The sequence below is a fragment of the Camelus dromedarius genome, chromosome 12, assembly GCF_036321535.1.
Source record: "Camelus dromedarius isolate mCamDro1 chromosome 12, mCamDro1.pat, whole genome shotgun sequence".
NCBI classification, from domain to species: Eukaryota; Metazoa; Chordata; class Mammalia; order Artiodactyla; family Camelidae; genus Camelus; species Camelus dromedarius.
This window is the reverse complement of record NC_087447.1, coordinates 35,079,512-35,094,189: the sequence shown is the minus strand read 5'-3', so window position 1 is coordinate 35,094,189 and position 14,678 is coordinate 35,079,512. Positions and strand designations below refer to the sequence as shown.

The window sequence follows — 14,678 nt, the reverse complement described above, 5'->3', positions numbered from 1 at the left end:
GCTTCCCATATAATTCTAAAGTGCAGCTAGGATCGAAAGTCAGTATATAATAGAAACATCCTAGTACTATTTCTACTATATCAGCAGTTCTTAGAATCAAACTCTTCTTCTAATTTTATCTAAGTATTTAACAATTTTTCTTAATTGGGTATAACTGACATATAACAGTATATTAGTTTCATGTGTATAACATAATCATCTAACCTTTGAATATATTGCAAAATAATCACCACAATAAATCTAGTTAACATCCATCACCACACACAGTGTCTAAGTATTTACAATATGGGTATGGGCTATGGGCATAGCCGTTGGTCCAAAGCTAATTCTATGATTATAAAGTCCTGAAATCACAGCACTACCAAGTGACCAGCAGGTAATGAGACACACCATCACATTCCTCCAGACGGTATTCTGTCTAATGTTATATACTCTAGACAGTGCTTTTCAAATGTTGGTCACAATAATTAGGTCATGAAATTAATTCAGCAGGCTGTAAACAATATTTTTACATGGAATTGAATAGAAAAATACACTGACAGGTGGTATGGTATTTCAGTTATAAACATGTATAATTATGTATATAAAAGTATTTCTTATTATGGGTCACAATCAAAACATTTAAAAGCCACTGTTTAGGCCATTCTTTTTGTTTTGGAGTGGTAGTCCAAATCTTGAAGGCACCACTTTCTAATGTTGATCATTACACATTAAAGGAAAGAAATTTCTATTAAAGGTATCTTTCTGATTGATCAAGGATGTGTTGCATTCATCAGTGCTCCTCCCCAGCAGCATTCATGCATTTTATTATTTTTTTAATTAATTATTTTTATAATTCTTTTTTTTGGGCAGAGGTCATAAGATTTATTTATTTATTTAATGGAGGTACTGGAGATTGAACCCAGGACTTTGTGCATGCTAAGACATGCTCTACCACTGAGCTATAACCTCCCCCCCATTCATGCATTTTAATAGCTCATTCCTGGCAAAACACGTGGTGAGTCTGATTCCCATGTCTATATTGGTAAGATTTCACTACTGGTGTCCGATTCCCTTCTTCTTTCTTTCCCATTTTTTCCTGTCAGCAAATGCCCTGCCTCCAACCCTGCCCATTGCTTTCAGTAATTCATTACCAAAGAGTCAGGACTCCTGTTAGAACCCTCAGATTTAAAGTAATTACTTCATTTAAGAACATAATTAAAGTTAGCTATAAATAAAGTTCAGATGAGTACCATCCTACAAAGATCATACACATCTTGAAAGAGTGGGTGGATGAAGAAAAGGTGTCATCACAACCTTGGCACAATCTTGGAGGGATAAGAGATGATCCAGAAAGTTTCTGCAAGTATACATAAGGAAATATCAACAGAAGATTCACCTGGGGAATAGGACTGTGTGGAAGGTTAGATATAAGCTTAACCTCATTTCTTCTTGTTTAAATTTTTTTAGCATAAGCATGTATTATTATTATACTAACAAATTTAGTAACTAAAAGGAAGTAATATAAGCAGACAAATAATAATGGCCAACATTTATAAGGCACTTACAATGTGCCAGCAACTATGCCAAAAGCTTTACTTACAGTAATGCACTTAATCTTCACAGTTCTAGAGTTAGGCTGTTACTGGTCCATTTACAGACAAGAAAGATGATACATCCTGACCTGCTGACCAGCAGGAAATAACTAGTGTGCATCATAATGAGTTGATATACTTCTAGTCAAAAGCAAAGGGGAAAAAGACTGTACTAAAAAAACAAAAAATAAAAAAAAGTATCACAGGACCCACTGCTATCTTGGAATTACTACCAGCATAAGAATCAATGACCTGACTCGTTGGCTCTGGGAAGATGCACAGTGCCAATGAGAGGCATCTTAAGATCATTTTTATGCCCTCCTGTTACCTCCCGACACTGTCCTAGAAACCGAATGTTACTAAGCAATGATTCATTTAATTTCATAAGTTCCTTTGTTAATATGCAACTACCCCTGAAATCACTGGGGTTGGTAAGAATTATAAAATCAGTCAATTAATCAATCAATCATTGGGGTGGTATGAATTCTTTCTCTCTTTCTCTAACATCTAACCATAAAAATACAACACAAATAATGGGAAATAGGTCTGAGTTAAGTTCTCTAAGCACTCAGAAAATAGTGAGAACTTGGGGAGAAGCAAGAAAAGGAAATAAAAATCGACTCTATACCTGTTCTGCCTGCCTCACTGCAATTTTTTCAGAGCCTACTGCTACTTACTTCCACCTCCAACCACATTTCTATTCGTAAAAACCAAACTGAATTCCTGAGCATTTTCTGTGCCAAAGGAGGTATCATGACCGGACATAAACAGGGGCAGAATAAAACGTGAGTGTTTCTCTGGCAATAAGCCATTATGAGGGGGAAGCAATTAAGGATGGTCTGTAACAGCAAGGAATACCATAATGAAGCACTATTTTGAAAGAAGTTCCCCCAAAATACAGCTTCTTGGTGTCTATTGGGCAACGTGCTCCCATCATACAGTGATAAATCCTCTGTAAGAGATAGCAAACTCTACTGTCCTCTCCCCATTTGGTTTCCAGATCCTCCTCAGCCCTTTTTCAGTGCACCTCCTCTTGCAAATACCCAGTGAATTCATTTATTCCTAAGCCTATCAATCAGCAATAAAATAAACTAACTCAATCATCCAACAAATATTTACTCAGCATTTTCCATAAACACAGCACTGTATGTTAGGGATTTGGGATGTTCCTCCTGAGATTATTTGCATTTTAAAAGAGGAATGTATTTTTAATGGTGGAATTTTAAGCACTACTTCACAGATATATATTTGAACCAATGCTTCACTGGTGTTCTTCAAATCATGCTATAGAAGCAACCTCCTGTGACACCTGCCTGGCAGATCAGTGCTGCTGAACACTGAGGGAAGTGGGTTCAGACAAATAAGAAAAGTTAAGTATAGGGAAGTTAGTGATTTTTTCTTTCTTTTTAGCAAACACTCAGCGATTTTAACCTGTCAGGCCACCTGAACACATGATGCTTTCTTTGAGCTTTAATAACCTGCTTTTAAAATTTCCTATTAACAGTTTCAAGTTCCAGCCTCATACCAGTTGTGTGGGCTTAGGTAAGCCACATGACAGGATTCTGTTTCACCTACAGAATGGGGATAATGCTACATCATATAGAGGGAAAAGAGGGGAACAAAACATTGATGTGATGGAGGAAAATGTGGGACCCCTGCAGTTTGCTGTGGAAAGCAGAGATGACTCTCCACAAGAGTAGGCCTATGTCTGTCGTACTCTCCTCTGTACCTCAAAACCTAGCAGAGTAGTGGGCACACAGTTGACACTCAATAAATAAATACCCGTTAAACTGAATTGAATTTGTTGGTGTTAATCTAGGCTTTCCTCGATGGGGACAGCATTCTGTTATATCCAGTAAGGTTCTGTATAGATCATACATATGTGAAAAAATTTTGACAATGTTATGATACTAAACAAATGTAAGTTCTTATAAAAATGCTCTTTTAGAAAATTCCCACATTTCTCAACTTCCATACTTACCCTGATGCATCACAGGAATAGTGCCAGTGAAATTCAGCAGGTCTTTTTGGGAACTATCTTTGAAAACTGGAAGCAAAAAAAAAGCCCCAAAATGTGCAATGAGAAATAAAATGCATGCATACATACAAAATCACACAACTTCTAAATACCATTTTCTGGGAATCAGTAAATACATTGGCAAGAGGAAATTACTAGGTGGTGTTCTCTTAGAAAGCAGAGTAGGTGGTTGAAAGAACACACGACTCTGATACTGAAATTCCTACTTCTAGGCCCACTTTTCCTACTTATAGGTGATGGAAGAAATTTTCACATTTTGAGGTATAGGGAAGTATCCTGGCTTTTACATGATTTAACTTAAACTTTATGCTAACTAGAACAGCCTGCTTTGTGGCCTGTTAAACATACATTGTTCATCTGCTTTAACCATTAAAGAAAAGGGTACATTGTCCAGAAGTAAAGAATGTCCATTTTGAAGATGGAAATAAACGCCTCCCTTCCTGGGACATCACTGCTATCACTCCTTTGATGATAAGGCCTCCTGCCCAGGCAAGGCCATGCTGACTCCCTGTGTGCATGCTCATCTGTCTTTTTTTTGAAACCCTGAAGGAATGGAATAGGGCCTATTATGTTTGATGTTCTTTGTTCAGGCAAGACAAAACTGCTGAAAATCATGCTGCTTTGGAATAGTTCTTCAGAGCTTTCTGAAAGGCTGTTTCTTGGGCTATAGTCCTCAGTTTGGCTCGAATAAAATTCTTTTCTATTCCTATTATAGACTGTTTATTGATTATTTTGGTCAACAGAGGCAAGTGAATTTTGGTTACTTTAATCTCTGACTTTCAGTGTCATCATCTATAAAATATAGATAATAAGACTGCATTATAAAGTTGTCATAAGGATCAAATGAGATAATGTGAAAATCCTAAATAGAAGTAAAGGATTATAAAATGTGGGGACATTATCAAATAACCGTCACATGTAATACCAGTTATAATCATGTTCAGATATCACATTATAACTTTAATAATCAGGAAAAAAGTTAGTTTTAATTTTGAAAGTAACCTTTTAGAAACTTAATAATTATCTTCTTCGATTTCTCTAACTCCAATTTTCTCTACCTTTTCTCAATCTTCACATCCCTGAAATTTCAACTTACCTGTATTAACTGGGACACAATGATGGAGAGTTAATGCTCTAGTTTCTGAATTGAATACAGAAAACACTACATCTGGTTTCAAACTGTCAAACTGCCTTGGAATGCCTTTTAGGACCTCAGTAACTAACTATACTATTTAGGCAATGGAAGAAAAAAAGTCTAAATAGATTTGACGACCTATCAGAAAGGGAGAAAAGGAAAAGCCAGGCTGACAGAAAACTCAAGGCTAAGAGTGTACATAAGTACAAATATTTACCTTGAACTATATGAGGGAAAGGTAACAAAGGGTGAAGGGAATTACTTTATGGCAAAAACTAAAATGGAAAGAGAAGTGGAACAAGGATTGTTTCTCAGGGACACAGAAGAACCTAGAAATGTAGTAGAGAAACAATATTACATTCATCATATAGTAAAATTATTCAAAAAGTCAAAATAGAAATGATTATGACACTTGACTAACATTCTCTTCAATAATAAAATGTACATTGACAATATTAATCCTATAGCTTAAGGGTTTAATGGCACCATAGCTTACCTTCTCTAGACAGGGGAAATGAGAATAAAAATTAACTGGTATATCAAAGCTCTAAATCTATATGCTGAAGAAAGACACTATAAAAGAACAAATAGTATTCAAGCAGAGGGCAAGACGGACATGAGTACAACCTTCCACTAGCTGTGTAATCTTGAGCAAGTTATGTAAACTCTCTGAGCCTCAGTTTATTTGAAAAACATAGTCATACTTACCTCATAGCTTTGATTATTAAAAAAAAGTATGTAAGATAATGCAGATAAAACACTTGGAAGCATATCTGATGTTCAAGAAATAGTAGCTGTTAAATCCCCCCATCTCAGGCATTCATGCAGCACCAAATACCTAGGTGCTAATTAAGAGAGGCCAGACACAGATGGCCCAGAATCTAATCATTTCTTCCACAAATAAAATTAGCTATTCCTAAGGAATACTTCAATAACTCCTCAAAATTTCTAATACATAAATCTGAATTAGATATATTTTCCTAATCCAAGCTAATTCAAATATAAAACATACCCATAGAACAAAGAAGTTTTTTTTTCTTCAAAACTATGTGTTGTGACTAATTCATGGGTCCTGAAATCAATTTAGCGAGTTTCAATCAGCATTTCTTTTTTTTTTCAAAATGATAAAAAGACGGTTTATTGCTAGAGAAGAGATCTGAAGAGGAAATTATCTATCTCTTTTTTTTTTTTTTAACATTTTTTTATTGAGTAATAGTCATTTTACAATGTTGTGTCAAATTTCAGTGTGGAACACAATGTTTCAGTTATACATGAACATACATATATTCATGGAATGGAAGAGAAGAGAAAATCCATGGTGTATATAATATTTTAATTATTTATATATGGAGTTATGATATAAAATGTATTTCCAAGTGTAAGTTGTGGTCAGAAATTTTGAAAGATAGTAAAATCTTTCTTAGGTAACTAGACCCTCTACATAAAGTAAAGAAGATAACTAAAACTTTGTTATTAATCCTGAATCAATCATAGATGTGGTAGGCAAAATAACAGCCTCCAAAGATGTCCAACACCCTAATCCTTGCAACCCATGAATATGTTAACCTTATTCAGCAAAGAAACTTTTGAGATGCAATTAAGTTAAGGACTCTAAGATGGGGAAATTACCCTGTATTATTAGAGTGGGCCTAATCCAATCACACTAGTTCTTAAAAGCAGAGAAACTTTTCTCTGGAGATCTAACTACAGAAGGATGATTGGAGAAATACAACATTGCTAACTTTGAAGATGGAGGAAGGTGACCTCAAGCCAAAGAATGTGGGTGACCTTTAGAAACTAAAAAAGGCAAGAGAACAGATTATGTCCCAGAGCCTCCAGAAAGGAACTAAGACCTGCCAATACTTCTAACCTACAGAGACCTGTGTTGGGATTCTGTCCTACAGAACTGTCAGATAGTAAATCTGTATTGTTTTGAGCCACTAAATTTGTGCTAATTTGTTATAGCAACAATAGAAAACTAATACAATATATATTTTATTAACTTAACTTTCCTCAAAAGCCACAGGTAATAAAGTGTAGTTCAAACTCAGGGGATAAAAGAGAAAAACGACAAATTATAAATTTATAGCTCTCTAGGAACAAATAATTAATAGTTTAAATAATACAGCAAAAGCTAGAGGATATGATTCTTACCATAGGTATCCATGGAATATCTGAAATGTGGGAAAAACATATTTACATTCTTTAGTTCTTCCATAGTTAGATCCCTGAATTTGTACTGAAAAGAGAAAAATGAGCATGCAGTAAGAATAAAAGTATAAGCAGCAGAACAATTACAAATTAACATTTGACTGAACCCTTACTCTGGGCTCTGAGTTTTACAAACATGAAAAGTATTTGATTTAACCTTTTTAATAACGACCCTATGATTTAGGTAAGGCTTATAACTGCTCTCCTTTACAGAAGAGGAAAATGAAAGCTAGAGAATCAAAATAACTTGCTGAGTTAGATAGCAAGTTAAGTAGTGAAGCCAGAGCTCAAACTGAGGGCCTAGCCTTTAACCACTAAATTACACTGCCTCCAAATACATTCTGAAGGCTAAGAAATAGGGCAGGTTGTAGCAGCCGTCATCACTGTTTAAGACCCCCTTGTCATTCTTGAATATCTCATCCACTTGAGACACCCTTCCTGGTACTGCAACTGGGTTTCAAAGGGAGAAAAGAAAACATGCAAGGGTTTGTGGTCAGGTTGAGTGAACTACCTCTTCATTCATCCAGATGTAGTCCCAGAAATACTACTTTGGTTGCCTTGTGGGCAAAATCATTTATCCTCTTTGAACTTATCTCACTTGTGCAGAGAAATTATACCCACCTCCTAGACTTGTGCTGAGGATTAAATGAAGAAAAAAAAAAAAAGGATGTGAACAGTTTATTACCATCTTGAAAATGAAACTAAAAAAACAATTATGTTCACAGTGGCACAACAGCTTCAAAAAAATAAAATAAAAAACATTTAGGAATACATTTAACAAGATGCAAAATCTAGACATTAAAAACTATAAAACATTGTTGAAGTAAATTAAAGTACATCTAAATAAATAGAAAGACAACCCTTGTCAATAGATCAGAAGAGTTAATATCGCTAAGATGGCAATAATCCCCTACAGATTCAACAGTCAACAATCCATATCAAAATCCCAGCTGCCTTTTTTCACTTGTTTGCAAAAATTTACAAACTGATCTTAAAATTCACATAGAAATTCAAGGAACCCAGCCAAAACAATCTTAAAAAGAGAACAAAGTCAGAGGATTTATACTGTAATAAAAAGACAGCTTATAATAAAAAAAGACAGACAATAACAAGTGTGGGAGAGGAAGTGGAGAAATCAGAACTGTGGTAAAATGGTGCAGCTGCTTTAGAAAGTCTGGCAATTCTTCAAAAGATTAAACACAGAGTTACCACATGACCTAGCAATTCCACTCTGAAATATGTACCCAAGAAAAATGAAAACACGTCCACACAAAAACTTGTGCACAACTGTTCATATTAGCATTATTCATAATAGTCAAAAAGTGAAATCAATCTAAATGGCCATCAACTGATGACTAAAGTGGGATATATCCATAAAATGGAATATTTAGCCATAAAAATAAAGAACTGATACATACTGCAACACGGATAAGCCTTGAAAACACCACGCTGAATGAAAGCAGACAGACACAAAAAGCCACATATTGTATGCTTTGCATGTAAAATACCCCAAATAGGCAAATTCACAGAAACAAAAACTAGATTAGTGAGTGCCGGGGGCTGGAGAAAATAAAGAATAATTGATCCTGTTTCCTCTCTCTGAGACTTAAGATTTTCATCTGCAAAAGAGATATAGCTCTACTGCCTGCCAACTTCAACAAGTATGTATGAAGATCTCACCATTAACATATGTAAAAGTGAGATATTAAACAAAATATGTATACAATAGTAAGTACAGACAGGAACTGATCGATCAACATAAAGTACACCTAAGTTACAGAAAGGCCTCTGAGAAGAGCTGTCTACAATTCACATTAGAGCCTAGAATGGTACAGAAAATTGGAGCGAAGGGGAAAGGTCATTTTAAGACGGAAAAGAATTTGGCAGAAGAAGGGGTGGGGGGTGGGAAGGGACAGACTGGGATTTTAAAATGCAGAATAGATAAACAAGATTATACTGTATAGCACAGGGAAATATATACAAGATCTTGTGGTAGCTCATAGCGAAAAAAATGTGACAATGAATATATATATGTTCATGTATAACTGAAAAATTGTGCTCTACACTAGAATCTGACACAACATTGTAAAATGACTATTACTCAATTAAAAAAATGTAAAAAAAAATAGATGAACAACAAGGTTCTACTGTACAGCACAGGGAACTATATTCAATACCTTGTAATAGCCTATAATGAAAAAGAATATGAAAAGGAATATATATATGTGTGTGCAACTTAACCACTATGAAACTAACATGACATTGTAAGCTGACTATATTTCAATAAAAATATTTCTTAAAAAAAAAAAAGAATTTGGCAGAAGGAAAAATGTATAGTTATTAACAACTTGAGGACAGAAATCATCTCTTATTCATCTTTGTATCTCCCAAGAGCACTGAGCACATGGTATAACTTCAATAAATGTAGGCTAATTGGATGGGAGTCAGCAAAGAGTCAGATTTATATGAGTACAGTGGATATAGAAAGCAATTATGATCCACAAGACTGAGCATCAAAACTAAGAATTGTCAGTATTAACTACAGCAGGGTAAAAGGAGTCCCAGATTCAGTGTCCCTGATTCAGTGGAAAAACAAAAGTGAATGAAATCATCCCAACTCCAAACACTACACAAATGTACAAAAGGCTGCACTGTTGTCACCTAGAATACAGATTATAAACCAAAATAATTTTTTGTTGTTTTCTACTTGATATTATAAGCTATTTTCTACATCCTTAACAATCTATGAGAAAGTGATGATTAATGGCTGCATAGGGATATATACCAGAATTGATCTAACTGCCAAACTGTTGTAAAAGTTTGTCAAAAGAGGACAAAAGCACTCTTTCTTAGGGCTTGAAAACCCAAATGTCACTATTAGTCAAATATGTGACTTGTCTTTTTGATGCCTTAAAAAAAAGACCTATTTTATCTGTCCTAAAAAAAAAAAAAAATCAGGTCATTTTCACTATATGTGAAATACCCTCTCACTGTAATATTAAGTCATTTTCCATTACTATTCTATACCACCTAAGAGAAGTCTTCATAACATTCTCTAAGGAATATGCCTCAGACAATACCACATGCTTAAAGGGTGCAGGCAGGAAACTAGAGGAAAACTGGCCCATGAGATTCTAAAACTAAAGCAATAATACTGTCATTAAAATCAGCGAGACTGAATAATTGAGAAGTTACTAAAATTTTTACTTTATCTGCTATACAACAATGTTTATTGAGTAGACTGATATTTACAAACATCAAGAGTACTCTTACATGACATTATTCAAATGTTGGACACACTAAGGGATATTTTGTGGCATCATTTCATAAGAAAATTAATTTAACAGGAAGGAATCTTATGGATCAGGTCCAATCCTATCATTTTATGAGTTAGCAAATCTAGGATAAGTTACCTGTTTAAGGTAACTCAGTCAAGGGAGTAGGAAATAGGAATTAGGGGAACACACTTTTTCTAACACAGTTAGTATTTAATACAAACTAAAGGATATATACACATGTATACATATATGTAGATATATACAAATTCTGAAGAATAAATACTTGTGTACCAACCCACCCATGTTTGATCTAGAACAGTGCTATCCAACAAAACTTTCTGCCATGATGGGAAAGATCATTAAGTGTGCTGTCCAATACAGTAGCCACAAACCACACGTGGCTACTGACACTTGATATGCAGCTGGTGCGACTGAGAAACTCAATTTTTAATTTTATCTAATTTGATTAATTTAAATAGCCACACATGGCTCATGGCTACCATACTGGACCACACAGACCTTTCCAATATCATTACATTTGTCTGGGAACTCCTCTCAACCACTCAACTGCCTACCTTGAATTGAGCAGTCATATTCCTTTGCTTTTGCCCTCCATAGTTTTGATTACATTTGTGTGCATCCCTAAACAACATACTGTTTATTTGTTTAGCTGTGTTTCTTGGTTTAATCAAAATATAATTTTGTATACAACCTACAATTTTTTTTTTACTCAACAAAATGTTTCTAATATTCAGTTGTATTGCTGCATGTTGCTGCTCATTCACTTTCACTACGGCTTAGTAGTGTTTTCCATTGTGTGAATGTATACACAGTAAGTTATCTTTCCCTCTGTCAATGCATATTTGGATTGTTTCTAATTTCTTAGTTACGAATAATTCTGCAAATGTCTCTTGCTTCATATATTATGAATTCTCTATGGTATCTATCTAGATGTAGAAGGTACATAAAACACACATAATCAAATTAATAAAATAAGGCCAAGTTGTTTCCCCAAAAATGAAATAACCATTTAACCACCAGCAGTGTTCAAAATTCCCATTCATCCACATTCACCAAATCATTTGAAGTTATCTTAATTTATGCCAATCCAGTGAGAGAAAATGGTGTTTTACTATGGTCTCAATTTTCCTTTCATTTTTTTCTTTTTTTTTTTTTGTATTTGCCAATCCCAAATTTATTCCTCTCCCTGCCACCACATTCCCCTCTGGTAAGCACAAGTTTGTTTTCTATCTGTGTGAGTCTGTTTTGCAAATAAGTTCATTTGTATCGTATTATGGTATTTGTCTTTCTCTGTCTGACTTGACTTAGTATGATAACCTCCACGTCCATCCATGTTGCTGCAGATGGCATTACTTCACTGTTTTTTATGGCTGAGTAGTATTCCACTATATGTTTGTGGAACACACACACACACACACACATCCCTCCCCGCAGATTCTTTATCCATTCATCTGTTGATGACCACTTAGGTTGCTTCCATGTTTTGGCTATTATAAATAGTGCTATGAATACTGGAGTGCATGTACCTTTTCAAATTAGTTTCAAACTAGCAGTGTGGAGGTTCCTTAAAAAACTAAAAATAAGAGTTACCATATGATCCAGCAATCCCACTCCTGGGCATATATCTGGAGAAAACTCTAATTTGAAAACTCAATTTGCTTTTCCAGTAAGTTACTAACGGATTGAGCAAATATTCATTTCCCTGTTTCTTCTTTTGTTTTTTTAAAAATTATTCATGTATTTTGTCCAATTCTCCCTTGGCTTTAATATTGATTTGTTGGCTAATTTATATATTCTGGATACTAATATTTTGTCAATTATGTGTTACAAAATAATTCTTCAAGTCTGTATTTTGCCTCTTCACTCTTGTCATGAAGCTTTTTGATATACAGAAGTTCTTAATTGAATGCAGTCAAATTTATCAGTCTCTTGAGTATTTCACATCTTGTTTAAAATATGTTTGCATACTCTGAGTCCATAAAGATTCTTCCCTATATTTTATGTCTATACACCTTAAAGCTTGTCTTTTACATTTAAATCTTTAATCCATGGGGAATTTTTATGTTTGGTAAGAGGTAAGGGTCCAATTTCATTTTCTCCTATATAAATAATCATTTGTCCTTGCATTCTCCTTTCTGCAGTCATCTGCAATGCCTCGTCTGCTTTATATCATATTTTCAAAATGTGTGAAAATAATTCTAAGCCCTCTAGTCTGCTCCACTGATTAATTTGTTTATCTTATACCAATACCACACTAAATCTCAATTACTAGTCTTGACATCTGGTACAGCCAAGTCCCCACACCTATTCTTCTGGAAGAAATGTCAAGATTATTCTTAGCATTTCCCTTCCAAATGAATTTCAGAATCAGTTTGAAAAGTTCCGAAAATACCCTGTTACAATTTTCCCTGGAGTTGCAATGATTCTATAGATCAGTCTGCAGAGAGCAAACATCTTCACATCCATAAAGTTGGAATATTTATTTAGGTTAGAATATCATTTTTCAATAAGATTTTTCATGTTCTCCATACAGTTGCTTTATTTTAATGTATCATTCACAAATTTTTCAGCACAAAAATTATTTCTAGATATTATTATATTATTTGCTTAGTTTGAGCGCTAAGGAACATCAAAAATCTGCTAGACGGACTTATTTCAAACTTGTTTCCTTAATTTACACATCCAACAGATGTTCATTAAGCACCTATGTGCCAGACTCCATGCCGAGCACTGATAAAACAAATAAAACCTTCCTCAACTATTCTCCCATCCTTGAGAAAATCACTCTTTTTTGTCTTTTTTCTGCATTCCAATTCCACCAAAGTTCTTTTTCTATTCTCCACTTTAGTAATTCTTCTCCCTGGACAATACATCATGCTCCCCTCATTGAAAAACTTGACAGAGTGGTTCTTTTAATTTCATGTTCTCTAAAGAGGAGACAGGGTATAATCTTAAGCACGATGATACTTTTCTTCCTACAAGTTCTAAACCTGTCACAGTAGATAAAATCATTCAAATCAAGTATATAAACAATTTCGGTTATAAGGCTTCAAAATCTCAAAGGGGTGTACAAACTGCCCCAACAAAGACATAGGCAAAGCCAACAAAAATGGCTTAATGTATGGTTTTCACATGGGGAAGTCTTATGAAGCATTATGAATCACTTAACCAAGAAACTGGTGAAAAAGGTGGTTGCCTCAAGACTGTAAACTGGTGGGGAATCAGAGAGCCTGGCCTAACGTGGAAACGGACGTTAGTCATGCCCTAGAAATGCAGGTCAGACCTCCCACTCAACCTTTCAAAGTTAAGAAAATCTCTTCTGGAACTTCCAGCCTTGTCTTCATTCCTGTATGTTATCAGGCCTTTCATTCACTGCACAGTTACTCAGCACCTCCGCTGTTGTCAGGCACAGGGCTGGGTGAAGGAAATACAACACTGTCTCTGTGGTCAGAGTTCACCGCCCGAGTAAGGTTTGTTAAATAACTAATTACTCCACAATGTGATAACCGATATTTCTGAAAGCAAGTAGAGACAAAGGAGTTATTCTATCTTCCAGGAAGCGACATATGAGTGTCTTACAAAGGATGAGCACTGCAAGTTAAAAAAAAAAAAAAAAAAAAAAAGGTTGGGGGAAGGCCATTTCAGCAGAGAGGCGTGGTTACAGGGGCAGGCGAGCGCTGGAAGCTGTTTGAGACCAAGAGAAGCTAGTGGCGTGAGGTCTCACAGCGGGTGGAGGTTGGGGGGACCTCAGAGTAGCGGGCGGAGCCAGAGCCCCGGCCTCGGGAGGGAGAGGCCCGCGGCCTCCCTGGGGCCATTCCCCGCAGCCGACTTCAGGCCAGCCTACCCAGCTCCAAGCCCCAGGAAAAGCCAGGGAAACACCGCGATGAGACGGCCCGGCCAGAGATAAACGCCCCCAGACCCCCAGCTGCCCGCACCTTGCCAAGTAGTCGTCTCAGACCCTCGCTGTCGAACTCCATCTCCAGCCAGGACCGCGAGTCAGGCTCGCAGTGCCTAGTCCTTGGCCCTTCTTCCGCACCGTTCCTGGACGGAGGCCGCCGAGGACCACACTTCCCGAGCGGTCCGAGGCCCCGCCCCTTCCCAGACTCGAAGGTCCACCCACGTCCTACGCCGCAGGCTCCGCCCGGAGTCTGACCACCTACCTCTCCACCGCGAACCACGAACGCCGTCAGAAACGCGTGAGCGCCAAGGGAACCACGACCCAGCTTGCTGGGAAGAAACGTGGGGACATCTGTGGAGAGGAATAGGAAGACCCGAGGAGAAGCAGTAAAGGAGGTAGAAGATATTGGCGCTGTTCTGGGACAGAGTTTCGAGAAGGATGTGTTAAATTCAGCAGTGTATGGAGAAAGACCAAGACCCAAAATTGTAGTTGGATTTAGGAACGGAGAGGTACTGGAACTTCA

The 14,678-nt window shown here is 36.2% G+C and overlaps 1 protein-coding gene across 6 annotated transcripts in view; it reads right to left on the bottom strand.

The window, feature by feature from the left end:
- UEVLD (UEV and lactate/malate dehyrogenase domains) overlaps nt 1–14,454 on the bottom strand; it is a 44,293-nt gene extending 29,839 nt beyond the window's left edge. For 2 of the 6 annotated variants that reach the window (XM_010987459.3, XM_031459908.2), the window contains exons 1-2: nt 14,193–14,440; nt 3,556–3,621 (exon numbers count right to left, since the gene is read on the bottom strand). In XM_010987459.3, coding sequence (XP_010985761.1) covers nt 3,556–3,565 — 10 coding nt within the window. In that variant the 5' untranslated portion in view covers nt 3,566–3,621; nt 14,193–14,440. Of the gene's footprint in view, nt 1–1,232; nt 1,252–3,555; nt 3,622–6,901; nt 6,987–14,192 lie in introns of those variants that run through there. The other 4 variants (XR_004139247.2, XR_010383385.1, XM_010987458.3 and 1 more) reach the window with 4 other exon arrangements.
- Nucleotides 14,455–14,678: the final 224 nt, after the last annotated feature.